General features: G+C 44.8%; 1 protein-coding gene across 5 annotated transcripts in view; it reads right to left on the bottom strand.

Moving 5' to 3' along the window:
- Positions 1 to 405: 405 nt before the first annotated feature.
- Positions 406 to 26,890, bottom strand: part of LOC117403011 (metastasis-associated protein MTA3-like) — a 48,485-nt gene continuing 22,000 nt past the window's right edge. For 2 of the 5 annotated variants that reach the window (XM_034004824.3, XM_059024725.1), the window contains exons 7-14: positions 20,704 to 20,806; positions 10,412 to 10,511; positions 7,767 to 7,955; positions 6,222 to 6,296; positions 5,583 to 5,641; positions 5,086 to 5,213; positions 3,405 to 3,595; positions 2,799 to 3,158 (exon numbers count right to left, since the gene is read on the bottom strand). In XM_034004824.3, coding sequence (XP_033860715.1) covers positions 2,913 to 3,158; positions 3,405 to 3,595; positions 5,086 to 5,213; positions 5,583 to 5,641; positions 6,222 to 6,296; positions 7,767 to 7,955; positions 10,412 to 10,511; positions 20,704 to 20,806 — 1,091 coding nt within the window. In that variant the 3' untranslated portion in view covers positions 2,799 to 2,912. Of the gene's footprint in view, positions 2,669 to 2,798; positions 3,159 to 3,404; positions 3,596 to 5,085; positions 5,214 to 5,582; positions 5,642 to 6,221; positions 6,297 to 7,766; positions 7,956 to 10,411; positions 10,512 to 20,703; positions 20,807 to 26,890 lie in introns of those variants that run through there. The other 3 variants (XM_059024728.1, XM_059024724.1, XM_059024727.1) reach the window with 3 other exon arrangements.

Here is a 26,890-nt window from a genome sequence, read left to right as displayed (position 1 = left end):
ATGCAGGGTGGCTGGATAGTGGAGCTGGTTAATGCAGGGTGGATGGATAGTGGAGCTGGTTAATGCAGGGTGGCTGGATAGTGGAGCTGGTTAATGCAGGGTGGATGGACAGTGGAGCTGGTTAATGCAGAGTGGATGGATAGTGGAGCTGGTTAATGCAAGGTGGACGGATTGTGGAGCTGTTTAATGCAGGGTGGATGGATAGTGGAGCTGGTTAATGCAGGGTGGCTGGATAGTGGAGCTGGTTAATGCAGGATGGATGGATTGTGGAGCTGGTTAATGCAGGGTGGATGGATAGTGGAGCTGGTTAATGCAGGGTGGATGGATAGAAGAGCTGGTTAATGCAGAGTGGATGGATTGTGGAGCTGGTTAATGCAGGGTGGATGGATAGTGGAGCTGGTTAATGCAGGATGGATGGATTGTGGAGCTGGTTAATGCAGGGGGGTTCTTGAGCTGTATGGTTCATTGGCCTCCATAATACAGCTTTCTATTGGACAATCAGCAGTTTTTAATAGAAGAAACCTAATGATGTGTGCAAGTGTTTAAACACGTAGCATTTAACAGCACAAGAATACTGATGCAGTGTAAAGGCTGGTTAAAAGCAATCTTTCTTTTATTATGGCTGTCTCAGGACTCCATGGAAATCAGGACAGTTGCTCTAGACTTCATAGTTCAATGTTTCAGTATTTGCAGTCTTTATCTAAACTCAGCTGGCCTCGAATCGGCTCCGCTATTGCTTTAATCTGGGGTCAGGTTGTGTTGAACAGGTCAGGGCACAGTAGAGAAGTTGTATTGAACAGGTCAGGGCACAGTAGAGAAGTTGTGTTGAACAGGTCAGGGCACAGTAGAGAAGTTGTATTGAGGGTGTGTTGAACAGGTCCGTGCACAGTAGAGAAGTTGTATTGAGGTTGTGTTGAACAGGTCAATGCACAGTTGAAGTTTTATTTGTACACTGGAGGTTTAACCCTTTAAGGTACAAGGGACATGTGTCCCACAAATAAAGAGATGCTAACTTTATTTTTGCAACAAGGTGCACAAAACAGGGTTCAAAATGTACTGACAGGTTTGATCTGGTCATCCAAATTGTCAGTTTCCTCATGATACTTGAATCACTCGCAAATGTATTAAGAAATTGTTTGAACAACCGCTCAATTCTTCATGTAGCTTGCTGCACCACAGATAAAAACAAGAAATGTTTCTATTCAGTATTTAAAAATCACTGTTCAGTTCATTATGCAGCCCTGTAACTGCAGTTCACAGGTCACCATGTTGAGAATAAAAGTATTAAAATAGGCCTAAAACATACGTATCAATGTGTCATTTTAACAGTGCATGGCTGTCATTTTAAAACCATTAAAACGCAAGGCAAGAATGAATAGAGCACCAGAGCTGCCACAAGCATCAAACCCCCAGCTCTAATGCACTGAGGCACACTGAAAAGTCCTGTCTGAATTCAAAATGCAATTCATGTCAATTCAGAGACAAGCCTAAAACAGCAGCTAAAGTACATGTTCCTATTATTAAAATGCATCTGAACATTTCTCTGCTGGGTGTACCGTCAATCAGGACTCTATATTGAAACTCCAGACTCTGCTGCTTTCTCACTTCTCCCTACCTTTTCATCTCACCTCCTGAACACACTGCAATCTCACCTGCTTTGTTTCCCACTAAAACCCATCAAGCACTGGAAACAAAACAATTGTTTTAAACAAACTGCATTTCATTTTAAAAAACGGAATGGGGTCTCTGTGAACCGTGTGCTCATGATGAGAACATGTTATGTGTTGAAAATAAATAATGAATTTGTTTAGACAAAGGGGAAGAGCGTGTAAGAGGCAGTGCTGTGTGATGCATTGTTCATACAGTCTAGTCCCTTGTCGGGAGGCAGTGCTGTGTGATGCATTGTTCATACAGAGTCTAGTCCCTTGTCGGTGAGAAGCTTTAGAACACCGAATGCAGACGTGCCCGGCTCTTTTGCATGGTGGTTAAGACTCTCGCTTGCAATGTGCGAGGTCAGCATACTAACATAAAAACATTTTCATAGTAAAACAAACAAAAAAAAACCTCAGATGATGAAATTGTGTGTAACATTGGAAAGTAAACTCAAATATGAGTGTTTTATTTTGGAGGGAGGTGGGGCAGGGGGGAATCTTTAGCCCTTTCCATGCAATCAGCAATGTCTTGCTTCTTTGGCCTAATCCCTACTCTTTCAAACAAACAAATGCATTCTGTTCATAGGGAACATGTCTGAATTGCTTTGCTTTCATGTAAAAAACAAACAAAAAAAAAATAATCAAGCAGAGCCAAAGCAAGAAGAATCTCTCAGCAAACATAGTGCTGCCTTAATGGACCCTGATCCACTCTGAGCACAGCAGCGCATCACAGTGAAAGCACACTTCACAGGCTGCCTTTACTTTGTCTCTCAGATAAATGAAATGTTCCGTTCTCTCTTCAAGCCACTTTGATCTTCTATCCATTGACTCTCACAAGCAGCTCCATGCTTGCGTGTCCAATCCAGCAATGCTCGGGATCGTTTCTCCTGTTTTAATATCCCTGGGAAGACTCATCCATGATTCCAGCCCTATAAGGCAACATGACAGTATCTTCAGCCAGCTGCGTCAGCCTTTGTTTCTTCTTTTTGGTAAAGCACAAGCAACTGGTCAGAGTTCTTGATGTGGCACAGAAAAAAGAAAAAGACACCAAACACAAAATTAACAAGAATGACAAAAAAAAAGGAAATCAAAACAGGAAAAACAATAAAAGGTATAATAAATACATTAAAAAACAATTTGAAAGAATGTGGGACCAGGTATTTTTATTGCAAACAAAATCAAAAACAAAAAGAAAGTAAAAAAAAAAAAAACAGAATAAAAAAAAGGAAATGGTTCAGAGCGTGATCAGTGCGACGCAAGCTAGGAATTTAAAAAGCTCTTACACTCTGCCTTAATGGCAGCACAGTTAATGGGAACAAAGGGCCGGCGCGCCGCCTGGCGAAGCCGCAGCAGGTCCCGGCACACGTGGCGCGCCAGCTTGGTGATGCGCGTGGCCTGCAGCAGGAAGGTTTGCCGTGTCTTCGTGGACGACCTGGGGCTGCCACTGTTGCGGATGGGAATGGAGTACGCAGACTGGCGCTGCCCGTGCCCTCGGGATCGCACCTCCTGATGCAAACAGAAAGAGACACAAAAAATTTGATTCAAGATTCAAGACCGTGCAAGCTTGCCACGAGTTAGATCTGCAACTGTGATGCTTATGAAACGCTGAGCTTATGCTCATTAGATCCAAATTCATCGTACGCCAATACGCAAACCAAGTCTGAAAGGCCACCGAGTTAAAATGTCACAATAACAAAAAACGTAGTGGGGGATAATTTATCATTAAGCATTTTAAGAGTTAAAAGCTTGTACCGTGGGTGCTGGTCTGGGCGCCGGCTTCTCTTCTCCCTCTCCCTCCCCCTCCCCTTCCTCTTCCTCCTCCTCCTCTCCTCGGCTCGGCATCTTGAGACCCCCGTACTTCTTCCAGTACGCCCAGCAAGACACGCACAGCCGGCACTGCATGCTGGGGGGTCCCCACGAGTACCACTGCGCAGACTGCAGGGCTGGGGAGGGAATGGAAGAGAGCAGTGCAGTTAGACGGGCATTTCTACCAAAAACACATCATGCAAAACACACACACACAAATAAACGCCTGAAAACATGAGGACAAATGTACACATCTAAAGGGGGATTGTCTCACACATGCTGTGAAAGAGCTGCGCTAATTTCAAGCCATTTGTAAGCTCAGCTCATCTGAGAAACAAAAAAGTAACACGGAACAGCCCTCATGGGCTTGCATGCCCTCGTTTACAATGACCGCAGCTGAACCCCACCCAGAGCTCAGCAATTCAGACTAATAGGGGTCGCTTCAATGAAAAGAAGGTTAAAACACAGAGCAGAACTGCTGTGGTTTTCATCTGGCCAATAATGCTGAGGTTACCGATGGAACATGACGACCGTGAGCACCAGCAGCACACAGTGTGGTCCTGAATTCACCAGAGACACCAAGAGGGCATTTCATACAAGCTGCTGGCACATGGATTCACATATACTGTATGAGCCTGAACGACACACACAGTACAATCAATACCATTCGTGCAACACGTTAGCCTCATCTCTGTGTGCAAGACTTTTCAAGAGGAGGCCATTAAAAGCATAAAGGTTTAACCCTTTATGCTTTTAATGGTCCAACATTAACATTTTTCCTTTCCGGTCCAACATCATCAAAACGGCGTCAAGCACAGGTCCCTAGTCATTTTTTCTCTGGAAAACGCAGAGAAAAGCTTTAAATGGCTGAGAGAGGCCGAGAGAAGACAGGGAAAAAAATGGAGGCGGATCTGAGCAACACGCATAGTCCCTTCACCACAGACATAACACGGACATAAACAAACAAGACAGCTGCTTCCGCATCCAGCACTCATAGAAAATCACTGACATTTGCCAAACTTTTTGAGATTTTATAGTAATAAAATAATGACTTGGATAGCATTATTGTGGAGTTTGGTGATCAGGAGATGATTTATCAGTATGCACGACTATGAAGAGGTATGTGAAATACAGCGAACAAGGGGCTGGAGATGCAGTACTGAGTGTCCTGTTGATATGCAGTGCCTTTTAAACCTGTTTTACTGTGAATAAAATTACTTTTAAACAGCGTGTGTAAAATAAACAGTGAAATTAGACCTGAGGCGCCTGACAGGCGCTGAATAAATGGACCGCAAAGGGTTAAATATGCTCATCAACACATTGTAGATTTCATTTTTCAACATGCGATTAATTCTCTCCAACGGGATGATTTAACCCAGAAGAAACAGCTTTTGGATTTGACCCTATGCACTGCAGGGATGGGAATAAGACTGCCACTGCATAGCAGTTTGATCCACTCCTGGTTCCACTGCAAGTTTAAAATGACTCACCTGAGCTTGTTACCTACATACACACTGTGCTAATCCAGCTCATATTAAACCCTGGAATGGGTGAAACTGCTATGCAGTAGGAGTCTCATTTCCACCCTGCGCCGGCTGGAGCTTTGTGGCTCGGTGCGGATACTCACAGAAGCAGCTCTCGCAGGCTCGGCTCGGCGCCGAGTTCAGGGACTGGGCAACCCCGGCGCCAGCTGCACCGTTCATCACCAGCGGCTTCCCATTGCTCACCGAGATCTGATTGGGGTTGGGCTTGTTACTGGAGGTGAAAGAAACACACTGGCTGTTAATTAAAGCATGCTGGTAAAGCAATGCACAGTTATTTATTTCTGAGACTAAACTTCTGCGGGACCAGCTAATTAATCTGGGCTGAGGAGCAACATATGCAAGGAGAACAAAAGTTTGACTAAAGACCTTGAAATTGAAAAGCACAGCCTGAGCAAATATGATGATGACAATAACCTGACTTAACCAAGGAAAATAAGTGGTTCTGGCGGGCAGTAATAATCAAATAAAAGAAGGACTGCCTACAGCAGCAAGTCCAATTACTTCTGTGTTCACTACAGCAGTAAGACAGTACTGCAGTCCTGCTCAGTGCAAGAGCCCTGGAAACACAACACATACTTACTAGGTCGGGATGTAAACTTGTTTCAGCTTGCTCTCAGCCTCTGAAGCCTTAAGGCGTTTCTAATTAAAAAAAAATATATATATATATTAAATAGAAAAAAAAATCTGCACTCAATATTATCCAGATAACAGGCACCCAGGCATCACATGGAACTGGTGACCAAACAAAGAGGGTCCTTTCAATAGATAAGTGAGTGCAGACCTTTTCCTGACTGTGATGCAGAATCTACGCACCACTCTGAGAAGCAATCAATAAACTGAACGAGCTATCTGATGCTAAATTCCATACATTCAACACAGGCTTGACACCGGTTTCAGCAGCCAAAGTTTAGCACCCTCCCCGCCAAACACTAAAATAAATAAACTAATAAAAAACACACAACACAAAATAGTTTATTCCGATACAAGACTATAGTTCTGCGATGTTTGATGCAGGATGCACGGATGTTTCGTCGGGGCACTGAAAGTTTAAAGCTTGGAGTATTGAACCAGTGTACAGACCCCCATGAAGAGCTCCACTGAATGGAGCTGCAGATCAGAGACCGGCTGTCCCAGTGGGCAGCATTCCTGGGTTAAGGAGAGCAGGTAAACAGGGCTGACAAGCCAGCCTGGAAGTGCTCGGACTCTCTCTCTCACTCACCTGCTGCACGTACCGGTCAGTCGTCTTCCACATGTAGTAATATTCAATGATGCTAGTGAGGGATTTCCAAGGAAGCTGCAACGAGGAGACAAGATGTGCATTAAAAAGAAATGCAAAAAAAAAAAGAATGTACAGTCTCATTCATTTAAAAAGAACAAAATAAATGATTTTGTTGTTTCAAAGTTTGCAGGTAGCCACGTGGTGCTGCAGCCACTAAATAAAAATGATCAGGAGATCACATGGGATAATGCTGTGCAAAGGAGTGGAACCCTGATGCCATTGCGAGAAGCGCAGCACATAAATGTTAGATGGGCTTAAAAACTGTCTGCATGAGAGGGAAGACCAGGGCAGCAGAGGAAAACCCCCACGCTGTCTGCATGAGAGGGAAGACCAGGGCAGCAGAGGAAAACCCCCACGCTGTCTGCATGAGAGGGAAGACCAGGGCAGCAGAGGAAAACCCTCACGCTGTCTGCATGAGAGGGAAGACCAGGGCAGCAGAGGAAAACCCCCACGCTGTCTGCATGAGAGGGAAGACCAGGGCAGCAGAGGAAAACCCCCACGCTGTCTGCATGAGAGAGAAGACCAGGGCAGCAGAGGAAAACCCCCACGCTGTCTGCATGAGAGGGAAGACCAGGGCAGCAGAGGAAAACCCCCACGCTGTCTGCATGAGAGGGAAGACCAGGGCAGCAGAGGAAAACCCCCACGCTGTCTGCATGAGAGGGAAGACCAGGGCAGCAGAGGAAAACCCCCACGCTGTCTGCATGAGAGGGAAGACCAGGGCAGCAGAGGAAAACCCCCACGCTGTCTGCATGAGAGGGAAGACCAGGGCAGCAGAGGACTATGATACCCGCTACACCACTAAGAGGTCAAAACAATCTGTCACTGGCTGAAGGATACACATGACAGAACTTTTATTTCAAGATTAAAATCAAGATTAAAAATGTAGCATTCTTTCTTTTAAATAAACACAGCTCCTTCATACTGAGAGACAACAGTAAATAAAAACAATGAGTTTAAACTGGAAGTCTAAAAGAAAAAAACAAGAGCCTAGCTGCCAGGGCACTGCTGTAGTGGGTATAATTCCAGGGCACTGCTGTAGTGGGTATGATACTGTATTAAAAGACCCTGCTTTCAATTCCAAGGCACTGCTATAGTGGGTATGATACTGTATTAAAAGACCCTGCTTTCAATTCCAAGGCACTGCTATAGTGGGTATGATACTGTATTAAAAGACCCTGCTTTCGATTCCAGGGCACTGCTGTAGTGGGTACGATACTTTATTAAAAAGACCCTGCTTTCGATTCCAGGGCACTGCTGTAGTGGGTACGATACTGTATTAAAAGACCCTGCTTTCGATTCCAGGGCACTGCTGTAGTGGGTACGATACTGTATTAAAAGACCCTGCTTTCGATTCCAGGGCACTGCTGTAGTGGGTATGATACTGTATTAAAAGACCCTGCTTTGGATTCGAGGGCACTGCTGTAATGGGTACGATACACTGTACAGGTGGGCAGCTGATCTACAGCCCGGCCGGCCAGCACTCACAAAGTCTTGCCGGATGTCGTTGAAGTCCTTGCCGTACTTCTCCAGAGCCTCCTCGAAGAGGTTTGCCTCGGAGGCGGACCACTCCTCCATCTCGTCCCGGCACAGCACCGGCCCGCCCTGCGGCACCAGGATGCTGATCGCGGTCGTCAGGTCGTAGTCCAGCCGGTGCAGGGTGTCCATCGCGTGAAACTGGAGGGGAAGAAACACAGTCAACTCGTAACCTCACTAAGGATTTAAAACACACTCATACAGAGAGCCCTCAAGCATGGAATAACCCCAGAGGAATAACCATGAACAACTTTCAAAACGGGTCTAAGTCAAACTCCCAGAGGAATAACCACGGACCCATTTGTATTTTGTTTATTTCCTGATCTGGGGTGAAAGGAATGCTCTCCTTGAATTGAAAGGGCAGATTAGGCAAGAGGAGCACACGGCTCTTAACAATCAGCATATACCCCAAAGAGGAGTGGATTACAAATCCCCAATCCTGTATTAACGACAATGCCCAATGTTTCCAAGACACTCCAGCTGTTCCATATGGTACTGTCACTCTCATGACATCTGTAGGTGGGTTTGTGCATTATTTCTTTGCAAGACTTAATACAGTGTATCCCTTAATTGATTGGAGCAGCGAATCCTACAGCACCGAGGCACTGGTGAGAATCCTAAAGCACTGTGGCACTGGTGAGAATCCTACAGCACCGAGGACCTGGTGAGAATCCTAAAGCACCAAGGCACTGGTGAGAATCCTAAAACACAGAGGCACTGGTGAGAATCCTAAAACACAGAGGCACTGGTGAGAATCCTAAAACAGAGGCACTGGTGAGAATCCTAAAGCACTGTGGCACTGGTGAGAATCCTAAAGCACTGTGGCAGTGGCGAGAATCCTAAAGCACTGTGGCACTGGCGAGAATCCTAAAGCACTGTGGCACTGGCGAGAATCCTAAAGCACTGTGGCACTGGTGAGAATCCTATAGCACTGTGGCACTGGCGAGAATCCTATAACACTGTGGCACTGGCGAGAATCCTAAAGCACTGTGGCACTGGCGAGAATCCTATAACACTGTGGCACTGGCGAGAATCCTAAAGCACTGTGGCACTGGCGAGAATTCTATAACAATGTGGTGAGAATCCTAAAGCACTGTGGCACTGGCAAGAATCCTATAACACTGTGGTGAGAACCCTAAAGCATTGTGGCACTGGCAAGAATCCTAAAGCACTGTGGCACTGGCGAGAATCCTAAATCCACAAAGAAAAACTACTCCTTTGTTTTAGATTTTCTTTTTTTTTTTTTTTTTTTTTTTTTACTGCGTCTGAACAGTTACTACAGCTGCAGCCAAGCGAGAGCCTACAGAAAGGCAGCAGGTACTCAGTGTTTCCATTTCAATGAAGCTCACTTATTGCATGATTGCCCTATTTTGCCTTCAAGCTGGTGCTGTAATGAGCATGTCCAATTCCAATTAGCATGCTCGCTGCTGGAGACACTGCAACTGTATAATAATTACACTGGAGTCAAACATACCGCAAGCAGGCAGGGTTTATGCCCTTTGCTGGAGGAGACGGTGTCATAGGATAAGCGATTACAGGAATTTTAAATAAATAAATACAAAGTGTAAATGTCTTTACAGTAGCTATGATTAAAAAAAGGAAACCAGTCCACTGAGGTGCAGTTCATTTAACTACTGTATTGATTTGCCCCCTGAATCACCCCCCCAAAGACCCTGAATGCTGAATAAAGTAAAATGTGAAGACACTATCTCAAAGCTTGTTGCCTGTATCATTGATATGACCAGGAATTAAAACAATGTAGCAGGGAAAGGGTAAATTCCACACTGTACCTTTAATGAAACTTGACACAGAAAATCATAGAACACAGCTGCGTACCAAATATAATACGCAAGCCATATTGTGTTTGAGGTAAATCTCAAGGTCGGGTCTGCAACAAATTTAGCATGCAGTGTTAATATACCTGAAGCCAGAATCTCAAATGCTATACAAGATACAAGGCCGCGGAAGCTTTTGTAAAATTACTGCCAGAAAACAGTATTACAATTTCCTGTACGATACCCACGATCAGATCCAACCTAGATAATCCCATCCTAAAGGATGTGCACTGAATATGAAGCCAGTATCCACGATCCAATCTGACCTAGATAAACCCATCCTAAAGGATGTGTACTGAATATGAAGCCAGTATCCACAATCCGATCTGACCTAGATAATCCCATCCTAAAGGATGTGCACTGAATATGAAGCCAGTATCCACGATCCAATCTGACCTAGATAATCCCATCCTAAAGGATGTGCACTGAATATGAAGCCAGTATCTCAAAGTTTCATCTTCATCACCCGGAAACCACAACTTCACATGACCACGATACAGCAGCCAATGCGTCAACGTCGAAGGGTTCCGGTAGATTATGACGAGACGGCTTTTTAGATAGGAGCTGCTTTCTAAAAACAGAGTTCTGCAACAGGGCGAGGATAGCTTTGTTAGATTGTTAGAGTATTCAGGTTAACAGGTGTAAAGGAGAGGGGTATTGAGAAGGTTGATCAATAGCAGGTTCTTTTACCAGTGTGATGTCTCTGAACTAGGGAGTAAAGGAGAAGTATTGAGAAGGTTTATTAACAGCAGGCTCTCTTACCAGTGTGATGTCTCTGGATGCTGCGGCGGCGCTCATGTGTAAACTGGGCTGCCTCACAGAGCTGCTGCAGTCAAGGGCTCGGGCGAACGTCCCCACCGCACTGAACAGGGCAAAGAACACATGACAGGAAAGTCAGCACACCGCACTGAACAGGGCAGAGAACAAGACAGACACAGTCAGCACACAGGCCACGGCACTGAACAGGACAGAAGAGTCAGCACACAGGCCACGGCACTGAACAGGACAGAAGAGTCAGCACACAGGCCACAGCACTGAACAGGACAGGAGAGTCAGCACACAGGCCACGGCACTGAACAGGACAGGAGAGTCAGCACACAGGCCACGGCACTGAACAGGACAGGAGAGTCAGCACACAGGCCACGGCACTGAACAGGACAGGAGAGTCAGCACACAGGCCACGGCACTGAACAGGACAGGAGAGTCAGCACACAGGCCACGGCACTGAACAGGACAGGAGAGTCAGCACACAGGCCACGGCACTGAACAGGACAGGAGAGTCAGCACACAGGCCACGGCACTGAACAGGACAGGAGAGTCAGCACACAGGCCACGGCACTGAACAGGACAGGAGAGTCAGCACACAGGCCACGGCACTGAACAGGACAGGACAGAAGAGTCAGCACACAGGCCACGGCACTGAACAGGACAGGACAGAAGAGTCAGCACACAGGCCACGGCACTGAACAGGACAGAAGAGTCAGCACACAGGCCACGGCACTGAACAGGACAGAAGAGTCAGCACACAGGCCACTGGGGTCCAACCAACACCTAGAACTGCCAACTACAAAATGCACAAGAGAAAAATCAAATGTATTGAGGCACAATCAATTCGAAGCATTGATAGAACAGACATTTTGATGAACGTATTGCCACCTTGCTATCCGAGACATGAACATGCTTTTTGTTTGACAAAGTAAAAAGGTTATTCTGTAGCACCAATAGAAACCAAAAAGCATAAGGCCCTGATAAAGACTTCTCCTCAAAACATTTTTATTTCTAATTGTATTTAGCTTTTAAATGTTTGCACAGATGGAGGAGCCAGAAGAGAGTTTCTTTATTGTTATTTCACCCCATAAATCCTTACCCCCACGCTGTGCCACTGGCAGCAAACAGAGAACCCAGTGCAGCGACTGCCGTCTCACACCCCCCACAAGTTTCTTTGTAAATGTTATTGTCTCCCTGCTGGGGGTGGATACCACTTTTCTTCTGCTTAAATCATGACTCTCTCTCTCTCTCTCTCTCTCTCTCTCTCTCTCTCTCTCATTTATGCCTAAAATAGCAACAGCTTTTTTCTTTTTTTTTTTTTTTCACCCACCCCAGAAATTTTATTGATTAATGTTGCATTAATAATTTGCAGTTACCTGTTAAATTGGATTTGGGTAAAGAAATATACTGTACTGTTGCTGCAAATAAAAATAAATCTAGCAAACGTGCTAGATTAATAAGCACCCTTAATAACAGAGTATGAGCAATTCTAGTGTCTGCCAAGCACTGCTACTTACAGCAGCAGAGTGAATGACACATCTCAGCCTTCTCTCACACACACACACACACACTCACATCCCAGACCGTAGCAAAATTTAAAATATGCATATCGTGCGTATTGCGAGCACCTTGCAATTTTCAATCCACTCTGAATAAATCTCTCCTCGCTATCTTCATTATTGGGAATACAGAGACTGACCTGGCCCAGTAAATAAGAGGCAGAGATATTTTGTCTCCTTGGCTACAGGTTGGGTTCAGAGGGAGAGACGGGCACTGCCTGGCTGTACAGTGCATACAGGTTGGGTTCAGAGGGAGAGACGGGCACTGCCTGGCTGTACAGTGCATACAGGTTGGGTTCAGAGGGAGAGACGGGCACTGCCTGGCTGTACAGTGCATACAGGTTGGGTTCAGAGGGAGAGACGGGCACTGCCTGGCTGTACAGTGCATACAGGTTGGGTTCAGAGCAGGAGAGACGGGCACTGCCTGGCTCTACAGGGCAGCAGTGTGGAGTAGTGGTTAAGGCTCTGGACTCTTGACTGGAGGGTCGTGGGGTCAATCCCAGGTGGGGGACACTGCTGCTGTACCCTTGAGCAAGGTACTTTACCTAGATTGCGCCAGTAAAAACCCAACTGTATAAATGGGTAATTGTATGTAAAAATAATGTGATATCTTGTAACAATTGTAAGTCGCCCTGGATAAGGGCATCTGCTAAGAAATAAATAATAATTACAGTACATCACCACTAAAACCTCATGATCAAATTGAACAGGTTCACAGCTGCTGCAGGACCCTGTGCTTATTTGTTCAGCTTTTAAGTGGAACACATAATCAGTAAATAAAAATCAGATGCCCGCCTGTTTTTTTTTTAAGCCACCGCTGTTGCCCACAGTTACTAAGGACACCAAGATCCAGGTAAACTGCTAATAAACCTGACATGAAACTGCCAAAGCCACCTCATGATCATCTCCACAAAAACTAGCTCACTGTAACAGAGAGAGAGTGGGAGCGAGAGAGGTTCCACATACTTGCAATGTTCATTGTTTAGTTAAGTTCTTAAAATGAGTCTCTTCATGCTGTACAGTCCTGCTCCTGATACCCAGGTGAGTCGCTATGCTGTACAGTCCCGTTCCTGATACCCAGGTGAGTCGCTATGCTGTACAGTCCTGTTCCTGATACCCAGGTGAGTCGCTATGCTGTACAGTCCTGTTCCTGATACCCAGGTGAGTCGCTATGCTGTACAGTCCTGTTCCTGATACCCAGGTGAGTCGCTATGCTGTACAGTCCTGTTCCTGATACCCAGGTGAGTCGCTATGCTGTACAGTCCCGTTCCCGATACCCAGGTGAGTCGCTATGCTGTACAGTCCTGCTCCTGTTCCTGATACCCAGGTGAGTCGCTATGCTGTACAGTCCTGCTCCTGATACCCAGGTGAGGGGAAAAGCACAGTGATACTAGCATGACCAGGTGAGGAATATTTAGGGGAAGCACAGCGATACTAGCGTGACCAGGTGAGGGGTGTTCAGGGGATGCACAGCGATACACCAGGTTGCTTCTTAATGCTTTCACCTAGGCTAGTCTGAAGAGATTCCTTCCCATTAACTCTTCAGCAGTAACAATTAACATTTCAGATCACTTGCTCAGATCCCATACCTTGCTATTGAAAACGCTGTGTGGGGGGGCATGGTTCAAAGAGAAAATCATACTTCAGTAAACACTCTAATCATTATCATTCTAACTTTGAAATGTAAATTGCAGGATGAAAGGAAATTCCAATTACAGATTAAAAGCTCTAAATGCCCACACATCTATTTTTAAAAGGATATTTATTTGATGCATGTATTTATTTATTAAATTATTGAACATCATATCCAGGGTAGCTGCTTTGGGTGCGTAGGTACAGTATATACTTCTAATTTAACTGTGTATCCACACCAAGTGGATTAACACATTTACGGTGGTAAATGCAGGGCGAGTGTGATCTCAGACGAGAAGCTACTTGGGGGGGGGGGGGGGGGGGGGTCTCATTTAAAAGCACAGAACCTCGTCTTTTTAAATACTCCCTGTGTTTAAACAGGGGTGTGCAATTCATATCGCCCGACGCCCGGGACAAGATTTGTGTGAGGGACGAACAAGTTTGCTCGTTGGACAAATAGTTTTCATGTGTTTATTTTTCCTATGTTCGTTCTGTTGCTAGAAAAACACTCTGGATATATTTCTAGAGAGCCACGTAAGTTTCTGAAAACTGAATTGCGGAAGTCTTGCACCTACACACAAACATTTAAAATGTTTACGTCCCGCCCTCCAAGGTTAATGGCTACATTTCTATTTCAGGGAACCAGGGTTATGATAATAACCTAACGTTCCCTTTCAAGTACGAATGCAACCATTACTGTATGGGTAAGTGTACCCACACCATCACAAGGGCAATTTGCTGAACGACTGGAATGCCACAAGGCTAAGTCGAGAGGCTGCCTCGTGTGTTGCCATTACGAACCCCAGTAACAAGTAGCTACGGCTAAAAAACCTAGAGAGAAACTCACTTCCATGTTGTAAGGGTCGACTGGGAAGCCGCCCTAAACACTCTAGTTCCAAAAACAGGGTTTTGAGGATCCATGACATTTAGCCTACAGAAACTAGTGAAGGTATGGGGAGTAGCCCACATCGCTGCATTGCACCCTGGAATACAACCCACAAAGTTGCCATGCCCCTGGAGGAATGGGCGGTGAGTTTTTCTGGAGGGGGCTAGTTGGCCAGCTCATAGGCAGTCCTGACTGTGTCTGTTATCCACGTGGACAGCCGCTGCTTAGACAGGGCTTGACCATGGGACTTCGCCTCCAACTTTTCGTCCTGTCAACATAATACGCTGGTGCTGCACAGGGCAGAGTGTTTGGAGCTGCCGCTCTCTGTCAGACTGGAAAGGAGGTGGATGGAAAGCCTCCAATACCCAGGTGAGTCGCTATGCTGTACAGTCCTGTTCCTGATACCCAGGTGAGTCGCTATGCTGTACAGTCCTGTTCCTGATACCCAGGTGAGTCGCTATGCTGTACAGTCCTGTTCCTGATACCCAGGTGAGTCGCTATGCTGTACAGTCCCGTTCCTGATACCCAGGTGAGTCGCTATGCTGTACAGTCCCGTTCCTGATACCCAGGTGAGTCGCTATGCTGTACAGTCCCGTGCCTGATACCCAGGTGAGTCGCTATGCTGTACAGTCCCGTGCCTGATACCCAGGTGAGTCGCTATGCTGTACAGTCCCGTGCCTGATACCCAGGTGAGTCGCTATGCTGTACAGTCCCGTTCCTGATACCCAGGTGAGTCGCTATGCTGTACAGTCCCGTGCCTGATACCCAGGTGAGTCGCTATGCTGTACAGTCCTGACTGGTTGACATGATAATGCAGAGATAGTCTTTGACAAAAAAGCAGGATTGGTACAGAACATAACTTATGTCCTGGCTTCTGCAAAAATTAAGCAGCCTTTTGCAATTGAGAATGCTTTCATCTCACTCACCCGCTTTGTGGAACTGATTGCAAGCAAGAAAGCCGCTTTCAGAGATAAAACATTTCAGCTCAGCTGAATGCAAGGGCTCAAATAGAGGCTTCATGAGTGCATCAAGCACCACGTTAAGCCTCCAGTGAGGACCAACATCCTCCATAGGCGGCCAAAGTCACCAAGCTCCTTTCAAAGATTCCCCAGCCAGGAAGTGAGCTTCCTGGGGAGAACAAGTCAATTTTGACATAGCAAGCTGAAATGGCTGCCAGATAGACCTTGAACATAGAGGGGTAATTCCCCTCATTCAACAGGCCCTGCAAAAACTGCAGTGTTACTGCCATAGGTCAAATCGAACCCAAGAGGCAGACACCACATCTAAAAGATGCTCCACTTGTACCCATCCTGGGAATGTGTGGAGGCTGCTCTGGCATTTTGTAGGGTGTCAATATCTCAATTGGATAGACCCAGACGGCTCAAATGCAGCTGTACAGGGGACAGACCGAGAGCTGCAGGCTTGATGGGTTGGGATGCCATAAGGTCCCCTGTGCCTGACTTAGTAGGTCGCGGCGCTTGGGCAGTCTCCACGGCTGGCCGCTCAAGAGCTGCATCAGGGTTGAAAACCAGAGTCTCCTGAGCCAATAAGGGACTACTAGGAGCACCTTGGCTTGGTCCTGCCTGATTTTCTCCAGAGACAGCGGGAGCAATGCAAGCCGTGGGAAGGCATGTAACAGTTGCCTCGGCCAAAGAGGAGGAGGCAAAGAGATCTATCTCTGCTCTACTGAACCTCTTGCCTTTTTTTCAATTGATTAATTTAATGAATAGAGAATAAAAATAAAAGTAACAACTTTGTAGTTTCCACAAACTGCCCAGTATCTTCTGTTGCAGTCACACCGCTGCCAACGTTAGCTGTTGTAAATAGTGCAGTGCGGACTATGGGTCAAATCACTGTTCATGTTTAAACTGTTTAAAAGGCAAAACCACAACAAAACATAGAACAATAGTGTGTATATACTGAGCAAAAAAAGTATAGGGGCACAACATATAGTTTGCCTCCCCTGTCCGCTATGGGTTAGGCGCCTATGGTCTCGGTACGGGTCCACCGGTGCACAGTTTACAGATAGCACTGTACAGAGATGCCCACCTGTACGAGCGACTGGCAAAACCACAGTCAGTACCCACATGAGGCTGAGGGAAGCCCGCTGGTTAGAGCTACTAACAGCCTCCGTAACAGTGATGCAAAGCAGTCACCAAAGCGGCAGTGAGATACTGTGGAATGAGACTGCAAGCAATCTCAACCAAAGTGAGTATCTCGGTCCAGCGTGTTCCTGTAAAAAAAAAAAAAAAAACACACAGAAAATACAAAACAAGAAATATTTCTCCACAGAAAACAGTAATAACACAATCACAGTTCAGAAAATAAACATCTCGTAACTTAAAACGAGAATTTTAATTTAACTCCAGCTGGAGCAAAGCAGCCTGTGAGGACAGCACAAGTCAGCCGAGTTATGTTGCTTGATCCCTGGGAAGGAGCGACTCAGACGCTGGCTTCACGCAAGGCACAAGGCTGCTACGGGACGTAACAAACAGGCTGTAGCACATCACAGCACAAATAAAATACAGCAGAAATTACATAAAACACAATAATTTGTGAAAATGATACAGTCATTAGCAACAAGTACTGATCTGTTACCAGGTTCCCTGTCAGGTCAGTGTTGAAAGGAAACACGGCGCCGAGGTCTGTGCACGCAGTGCTTTATACCCTCGGGGGCAGGCATGACTGGGTCACAGGCTCGGCACAGCAGCTTTGGTATCTAACAGTCAGGTTTCGGGTCTTTATTATTTGTTTATTTAGCAGACGCCTTTATCCAAGGCGACTTACAGAGACTAGGGTGTGTGAACTACGCATCAGCTGCAGAGTCACTTACAACTACGTCTCACCCAAAAGACGGAGCACAAGGAGGTTAAGTGACTTGCTCAGGGTCACACAATGAGTCAGTGGCTGAGGTGGGATTTGAACCGGGGACCTCCTGGTTACAAGCCCTTTTCTTTAACCACTGGACCACACAGCCTTTAGAAGGTAAACACCCAATACGTAATGGTTATATTTTATATTTGAAAGGAAAGCGGGTTGTGTAACACTTTAATTGTGAAGAGTGACAAATGTGTTTATAATGATACAGTACTCGAAAGCTACTTGTATTTACTTACTCTCCTGAGCTTTTCACTAGTTAAAGTTCAGTTGCGCTGCACTGATGAGCCCCAAACAGGGCGAAACATTTCTGCAGATACTGTGCTTTGACTTTTAAAACCCTATTAATGTAGAAGTCTTATGGCAACTTTCTTGTGATTTGATTGGCTGTTATAATTATGATACTTGTATAAATCTCATCTCTATCTCTCTCTCTCTCTACCTCTCTCTATACGAGATTACCTGTAGAATATTTTATTATTTTAAAATAAAATACAGCCTGTAAATCCCATGGCAATCTGTTTATGCAATAGTTCATTTATGTATTTATTTTTCAGTGAGGGTAGTGCAGGGAAAGAATGTTGCCCTCCCAAAAACAAAAAAAGCCATGCAGGTATGAAACCAGGATCCCCTGCTGCAGCTGTGTTCCTGTTAGCCATCATGGGACAAGATGCTGCAGTAGGAGAAACAGCTGCAAAATGTTGTACGTTTAAAAAACAAACAAACAACAAAAAAAACTGTTGTATAATAGAAATAAACAAAAGATAAAACCTATTTGGTCTTTGCAGAATATTTGTAAATATTGCTTGCATTTTGGTAGAAAAACAGTAAAAAAAATGCACAAAAACTTGACAGGTTATATACAAGTCCCTTAAAAATCTGGGGTTCAGCAATTACAAAACTGAAACGTCAAGAAAAATCTGAATTCCACACAGCAGCAGTAATAGTTGGAAATTATTTCATATCTGTGATGCAACAAACTAAAACACCTGTACATCAGGAGCTGAATTGAGCTTATAGAGAGTGCAAAGAAACATGCATAAGATATTTTTATATTGCTTATTATACTTATACTTCTAAGTATGTTATAAATTTGTTGAGGTGAGGTCACAGGGAATCTTTTGTGTATCTTGAATTTAGTTAACCTGTCAAGCTACAAGGCTAGATCCTCCCCTGTTACTCACTAATTGATTGATAGTGTTCACTGTTAGCCTAAATAAAACCAAAATCCTACAAGTTATATTGTACTTTGTGTGACGGGGAGGGGGCGAGTAGATTTTTCTAGCATTTTGTCCCTTGGACAAGAAGTTTTTTTCACAAATTACACAACCTTGGTTTAAATCCTACTATGTCACCTGGTAGGCTAGTCCATGCATTTATAACTGTGTAAAAAAGGTTAGGGTTCTGAACATTTTACTCAGCAAATGTAGACGAAAAACAACAACAAGAAAACACATTCAAAGCACACGGCAGCAGACGCACTTTTTAATAAGGTCCAGCTGTAGTCAAACCCCACATAATAAAATCCTGCGACATGAAGAGGTGTGGGATAAAGGCAATTTTGGTACAGGCAGTGTGATATTTACTTAAGGTCAGGCGAAGGCATGGCTGAACAGGAATTCTTTACACGTTCAGATTTCTACAAACCTATAACAAGAGTCCCATAGGTAGGTGTGTGTGTGTGTGTAGGACTGGAAAAGCACATCGGCATTGGAAACTACACATTCAATCATTCAGTCTGGACTATACCAAGTGGACATTCACAACCCTTATCGTCAGTGAGGATCAGAGTGTCACTGACTGACTGCAGGTGAGGCGCAGCAAATCCAACCACATGTTTAGAAAATAAAATAAAAAACACAGAAAAACGCTTTCAATCCAAAACGCTTTGAAACCTGCGACAGACACTTGTTTTTGTAAACAGCATATTTTGAGAAAACCTAAATACTGCTGAACATAAAAAGAAGTCGGTACCTAGAAAAAATAAATAATAAACTTAACAGTAGAAGGACCGGAGATATTCTCATACCTAGAAGCCTTTCTGACGGCTGTATTCAAAACACTGTAAATAGTGTAACGAAAGGAGAAACAATTAGTCAGATGCAATTCGTTTTTTTTTTTTTTTTTTTGACTGTTACATAAACATCTGAACAACTGAAGCGTGTATATATATATATATATATATATATATATATATATATATAATACACACACAAACATTTATTTTACAAATCAAAACAAGAAAATGTAAATAAATAAACAAACAAACATCTGAACAGACATCGGTTTACAACATACATTTATAAAACTGAAACCACAGTAATACATTTTTAACTTTTCAACAGCAATCGGTTTATTATCAGATGCGCAAAAGCAACTGAACAACATAGATAAATAAACTTAGAAAACATTTTACAGAAGTAGTTTTTTTTTTTTTTTTTTGACAAAATGGTATTCCTTTACCTTGAGTGTAAGGCTGTTCACAATCAATACAGATAATACGCTTCTCCACACCGCCTGTCTGCACAGGCCACAGCTGTCCGAAGTTTTATTTTTATTGTACTTGCCAACCTTACATTGGCATCTCTTGTGGCTCTCAGAAGGGTTGCCAGCTTCAGCTGTGGGTACACGCATGGCAGTCTCCCTCTGTTCCAAAGGCTTCCTGTGAAGTCCCTGTGCTAACTGTAAATCCGTAGTAAATTCTTCTCTGTGCATTCTTTGTAAAGTACCCAGGAGCTGATGGCTGTAAAACACCAGAAAAGGCCACCGTCGGGAGCCAGCTTTCACAGAATACTTCCGTGCCATCTGATCCAAAACTTCAACTCCATATTTTCTTGCGCTGCGAAATTCCACGGTCTATTTATTTTCACAAGACCCGATGCTAATTGACTGACCAAAACAGCACAGCTAGCAAGCAGGTGCCAGCCTTTGAAAAGGCAGATTGAAAAACAATACTGTCAGTCATTCACTCAGGCAGAGCGTAGAGACTAATCTAATTACAGCTAAACACATTGCAGACTGGTAAATAAAAATAATAAAAGTAGAATACCATTCTGTATAATCACAATACAATTGTTTTCTGTGTGGCCGTCAATGTGACTGCTCCCGGGGCTTTTAGGTATAATGTAATATATCTCCTTTATTTCTGCACTCCCGCGTTTCATGCTTTGTGAGAATATTTAATACATACGGACAGAAAGGTACACGAACGCGCAGCTCCATATGTGTTACACGACTGGAGAAAATTACATTTTAAAACCAAAAACCGCCAAAATGACTGCCGCGGGGCTTCTAGTGTTATGGAGCAGCAGAGGTGAAATTGGAAGCCTTACCGAGCAACAACGAGAAACTGGTCTATCTGCCTGTCCGTCAGCGGGCAGTCTGGGTCCCACGTCTTCACTTCTAGTTTCGACAGGTCCCGGTCATCAGGTTCACCTGCAGAATAAAGAAAGAACAGAAATAAAACAGGCTGCAAGTCAATCTCCGTACAGGAAAGCACTTTCCAAAGACTTCCCTGAAGAGTCCTTGCCAATCTTAAGGCGGCACAAGACTGCAAGGTTTAATTTGGCAGTCAAGGTCCCAAGTGTAGGAAAACAGAGTGTGAGCAGGACATGGATGGGACAGTCCCTTATCCTCGTCGCCCTGCCGTACACACAGACCACAGCGTGAATCTCATACGGTCATTCCCTCTGGATTCACATCCCGAACACCGTCGCCCTGCCGTACACACAGACCACAGCGTGAATCTCACACGGTCATTCCCTCTGGATTCACATCCCGAACACCGTCGCCCTGCCGTACACACAGACCACAGCGTGAATCTCATACTGTCATTCCCTCTGGATTCACATCCCGAACACCGTCGCCCTGCCGTACACACAGACCACAGCGTGAATCTCACACGGTCATTCCCTCTGGATTCACATCCCGAACACCGTCGCCCTGCAGTACACACATACCGGAGCGTGAATCTCACACGGTCATTCCCTCTGGATTCACATCCCGAACACCGTCGCCCTGCCGTACACACAGACCACAGCGTGAATCTCATACTGTCATTCCCTCTGGATTCACAACCCGAACACCGTCGCCCTGCCGTACACACAGACCACAGCGTGAATCTCATACTGTCATTCCCTCTGGATTCACAACCCGAACACCGTCGCCCTGCCGTACACACAGACCACAGCGTGAATCTCATACTGTCATTCCCTCTGGATTCACATCCCGAACACCGTCGCCCTGCCGTACACACATACCGGAGCGTGAATCTCATACTGTCATTCCCTCTGGATTCACAACCCGAACACCGTCGCCCTGCCGTACACACAGACCACAGCGTGAATCTCATACTGTCATTCCCTCTGGATTCACATCCCGAACACCGTCGCCCTGCCGTACACACAGACCGGAGCGTGAATCTCATACTGTCATTCCCTCTGGATTCACATCCCGAACACCGTCGCCCTGCCGCACACACAGACCGGAGCGTGAATCTCATACTGTCATTCCCTCTGGATTCACATCCCGAACACCGTCGCCCTGCCGTACACACAGACCACAGCGTGAATCTCATGCTGTCATTCCCTCTGGATTCACATCCCGAACACCGTCGCCCTGCCGTACACACAGACCACAGCGTGAATCTCATACTGTCATTCCCTCTGGATTCACAACCCGAACACCGTCGCCCTGCCGTACACACAGACCACAGCGTGAATCTCATGCTGTCATTCCCTCTGGATTCACATCCCGAACACCGTCGCCCTGCCGTACACACAGACCGGAGCGTGAATCTCATACTGTCATTCCCTCTGGATTCACAACCCGAACACCGTCGCCCTGCCGTACACACAGACCACAGTGTGAATCTCAAAATGTCATTCCCTCTGGATTCACATCCCGAACACCGTCGCCCTGCCGTACACACATACCGGAGCGTGAATCTCATACTGTCATTCCCTCTGGATTCACAACCCGAACACCGTCGCCCTGCCGTACACACAGACCACAGTGTGAATCTCAAAATGTCATTCCCTCTGGATTCACATCCCGAACACCGTCGCCCTGCCGTACACACAGACCACAGCGTGAATCTCATACTGTCATTCCCTCTGGATTCACATCCCGAACACCGTCGCCCTGCCGTACACACAGACCGGAGCGTGAATCTCATACTGTCATTCCCTCTGGATTCACATCCCGAACACCGTCGCCCTGCCGCACACACAGACCGGAGCGTGAATCTCATACTGTCATTCCCTCTGGATTCACATCCCGAACACCGTCGCCCTGCCGTACACACAGACCACAGCGTGAATCTCATGCTGTCATTCCCTCTGGATTCACATCCCGAACACCGTCGCCCTGCCGTACACACATACCGGAGCGTGAATCTCATACTGTCATTCCCTCTGGATTCACAACCCGAACACCGTCGCCCTGCCGTACACACAGACCACAGTGTGAATCTCAAAATGTCATTCCCTCTGGATTCACATCCCGAACACCGTCGCCCTGCCGCACACACAGACCGGAGCGTGAATCTCATACTGTCATTCCCTCTGGATTCACATCCCGAACACCGTCGCCCTGCCGTACACACAGACCACAGCGTGAATCTCATGCTGTCATTCCCTCTGGATTCACATCCCGAACACCGTCGCCCTGCCGCACACACAGACCACAGCGTGAATCTCATACTGTCATTCCCTCTGGATTCACAACCCGAACACCGTCGCCCTGCCGTACACACAGACCACAGCGTGAATCTCATGCTGTCATTCCCTCTGGATTCACATCCCGAACACCGTCGCCCTGCCGTACACACATACCGGAGCGTGAATCTCATACTGTCATTCCCTCTGGATTCACATCCCGCCTGTCAGGGGGTAGGAGACTTTGCCCCCCAGGAGGTCTTTCCTGCTGGAACAGCCTGACAGGTAGCATCAGGCCGACGCACAGATTCAGGCTACAATGAGGCAGTGGCGCGAAAGCAGGAATGTGAAGCGCAGCGGACTTTAAAGGGCTAGTGATGTAATGTGTGCTGCAGTCCATCATTTCATATTTAAGTCCAGTCAACACGTTAGATTTTTCCTCCACAAAGAGTCTTGCAAACTATGGGAGCCAAGAGATGCTTCATATGAAGGAGGTGCATCAGTCACACACAGTAAAGTGACCCCCCCCTTCCAGGTAAGACATGATTACAAACTGCAGTCTCGATTCAGAATGCCACTGTAACACCTTATGAATCTACTGCCTTAAGCATCCACTTGAAAAAGAAAAAAAAAAGTAATTTCAGAAAAAAAATGAAATCACCATGGCATGCGTGGAAATGCAATTTGTAAAACTGACTGGCCTGTATCTCTCAGGGCACCTTGAAAAATGTATTTAAATTAAATTAAAAGAAAAAAAAAAAATACATGAAAACGTCACCATTTGTCTTTCCCCCGGATTAAATTTGAAATGACCAAAGGAGTTAAACAATGTTAGTAATATTGCCTGCCACCCCCGCCACAGATCAATACAGAATAAAGATCAATTCGGATCATGAAAGAGCAGATCTCTCCCTACAGTACACCCACATGTCTTACTGCAAGTGTGGCATTACATAGGGTACAGCAGGGGTGCCTCGATGAATGATGATACTGTCTTCACATGCTAGATCGTATCGCAGTAGAGGCACGCTTCATTTGTTTGAGTGCAACTATACAGAAATAACAAATAAAAATACAGTAAATAAAATAACACAAAAAAGTTACTATCCAACAGAAATATTTACAATAAACCCACAACTATAAAAAGAAAGTAAATTAAAGAAATAAAATGCAATAAAGCTTGCAACGTGACCCTGTACCCATCACTCCTCCAGGCACAGCACATTCAGTCCTGAAACGATGAGCTGCAGGGTGAAAATCAACCAGCTCATTAGCTAGCTGCCAGTCTCCGTTTATTAAGCAATTACATTAATATTTATGTGCCCATCACCCTATTTTACGGTGTAAATGTGCTGCCAAAACTGATCTACTCTGAGGTGCTGAGGTCATACCCCATGGTACTGCAGCCCTTCATAGCACTAAGGCCCAACCACACACACCCTGTAGACCTCGAAGCAAGCAGCGTCAGGGTGTGGGTCTATGCAGGGTTAAAAAAAAAAAAAAAGAGGTCAGCCATGACCCGAAATAAAAACAAACCTAAAACAAACAAACAAACAACCACAATGGATACCTGTCCTAGGCCTGGATTCAATCAAAACGAGATCTTTAGAAAGTATATCTACAGCTGAACCCTAACCGTTACAATTACATGGAGATCGCGTGTGTTATCTGCACAGCCCCTGGTAACCTGCCTAGCTGTGTGCAGAACATGTGTAATTCAGCCCTCAGTTAGTGATATTTACACAACAGGGCAGGACTGTGTGTTATGCGTTGCAGGTAAAGGGGTTGTATCATATAGATTTGTTTGGAGGTGTCGATCAGGAAAGTAAAGAATAATATCAGTTGTAATTCGATTATCTGAACAGTCCCAGGTCACTGCGATTATAGAGGTTTTACTTTATATGTATCCATATAGAAATCGGATGCCTAAAAGGCTATGCACACCAGCCGTGAACGACGCGAGCGAGCAAATTCGAGGCAAATAAAGTATGCACACTGGGAGCTAAGCGAACAACGCGAATACAGCACGAGTACATTAAAAAAACTGTAGCTAGTCATGAAATGTAAATAGTGTCTCCTTTTGCTTCTTCTGTGGAGACGAAATAAAATAAATAAAACAAAGAAATAGACTTAAAAAAAAAAAAGGAAATTTAACAGTGACTGTTTATATGTGATCTGGTTTAACATGTAAATTACTCAAAATACATCTACACATCTATTTGGAAATACTGAAGAAATTAGTTAAATACAATATACTTTTATTGATTTTCAATTAATAAAATCTTCTCATTGTGTGAATGTGATTATTATTATTATGAAGAACATTATATTTTCTCCTCCTCCTGCTCACTGGTAAATCCATCTCAGTTACATATGTGAGCAGGAGGATGATGGGAAATGTAGTTCTGAGAGGACCATGCAGGGCAGGGAACGCAATTTAAAAGTTTAAAAAAGTGGTCAAAATGTACAAAAAAAAATAAGACAATACACACACCTTACGGAAACAGTTGTAGCAACACATGGGAACACAATAAAATAAAAAGGTCCTTATGTGCCCTTTAAGACACAAAATAATAATAATATTAAAATAAAATCTATTATCACAGTGAATTTAAAAACAACCGCAAGCTCATTATTTCAATTTTGTGCAGTTTTCTTCCCTTGCTCCAAAACTTCAAAGCCCAGCATGAAGTAGGATTTCTTTTTGATGTATAACATTCATTATGCTGCAAAGAAACCAGGCAAGCCTTTCACTGCGCTCTCCTTGGGATTTATCATCCCAGTTCATTTCTGCGAAACACAAAAAAAAGGATTGGTATCCCATTATCTTCAGCAGCATTAAATCACAACGTAACTTTTTTTTTTTTTTTTTTAAGTTCTAATTAATGGCACCTAAAATAGTGAGACATTTAATAAATCACACAGATTCATTCAATATGTTACTGCCGCTGTACAGGACTGTAGGTTCACAACCCGGAATTAAAGTCATTTTCTGTTATTCATTTTTATTATCATTTTAACCTTTTCAGATGTTCAGGGAAATGCAAGGAAATCGCAAGGCATATTTCAGCAAAGTGTTAAAGAAAATTAATAAATGCAATATGTCTTAAGCATAAAGTCCCCAGCTACAACTACCTTACCAATTTCTTTCACAAAAGCACCCTTCATGTGCAAGCATCCCAGGGAACTTGCCTAATTGCTTGAAAAAAGGTGCCTGACATTCATATATTTAAATGCACAACTTTACAAAGTAATGCCCCAACTAGAGAATTCCTGGTTTCAAGCTGTGTAGGCAGAATGAGTCCAGCAGCTGTGCCAGAGGTCCCAGAACACCACAAGCCAACAGCGCCTCTTGTTCTAGGGGGGGAAACAGTTACTCACGCCCGCCAATTACAGTTTCAACCGTCCAGATAATTGAGATAATTAATTGAATTGGGAATGACAAAACAATGAGAAGGAGAGAGAGGAGGAGAGACATGCGATAGGGGCTCTGTGGGAGCACAGCGCTTCCGAGTTCCCATCCTCAGGCTGATATCACATTATAAAAAGGGGAAAACAGCTTCAAACGGTTTTAGAATCCTAGGTGACGGACGCCTTTTGAGAGCTCCCTGATTCCAAACAAAATGGGATAAAGCTGTGAGCTTCATTTCTGCTGCCCTACCTTCATAATAATGGGGCAGCAGAGTTAAAAATGACTTGCCATTACTTTGCAAATCAGAAAGTACTCGCAAGAAGCCGGCAACTAGGATTCTACAGGCTGTGATAATGCCAGACAAATTCTGATTAAAAAAAATAAGACATTAAAGCAGACAATCGACTTCACCCAGACATCTTTCACAGTCCTACGAGTCTGACAATGGAA

This window comes from Acipenser ruthenus, chromosome 5, assembly GCF_902713425.1.
Source record: "Acipenser ruthenus chromosome 5, fAciRut3.2 maternal haplotype, whole genome shotgun sequence".
Lineage (NCBI taxonomy): Eukaryota > Metazoa > Chordata > Actinopteri > Acipenseriformes > Acipenseridae > Acipenser > Acipenser ruthenus.
This window is presented reverse-complemented; position numbering and strand designations above follow the sequence as displayed.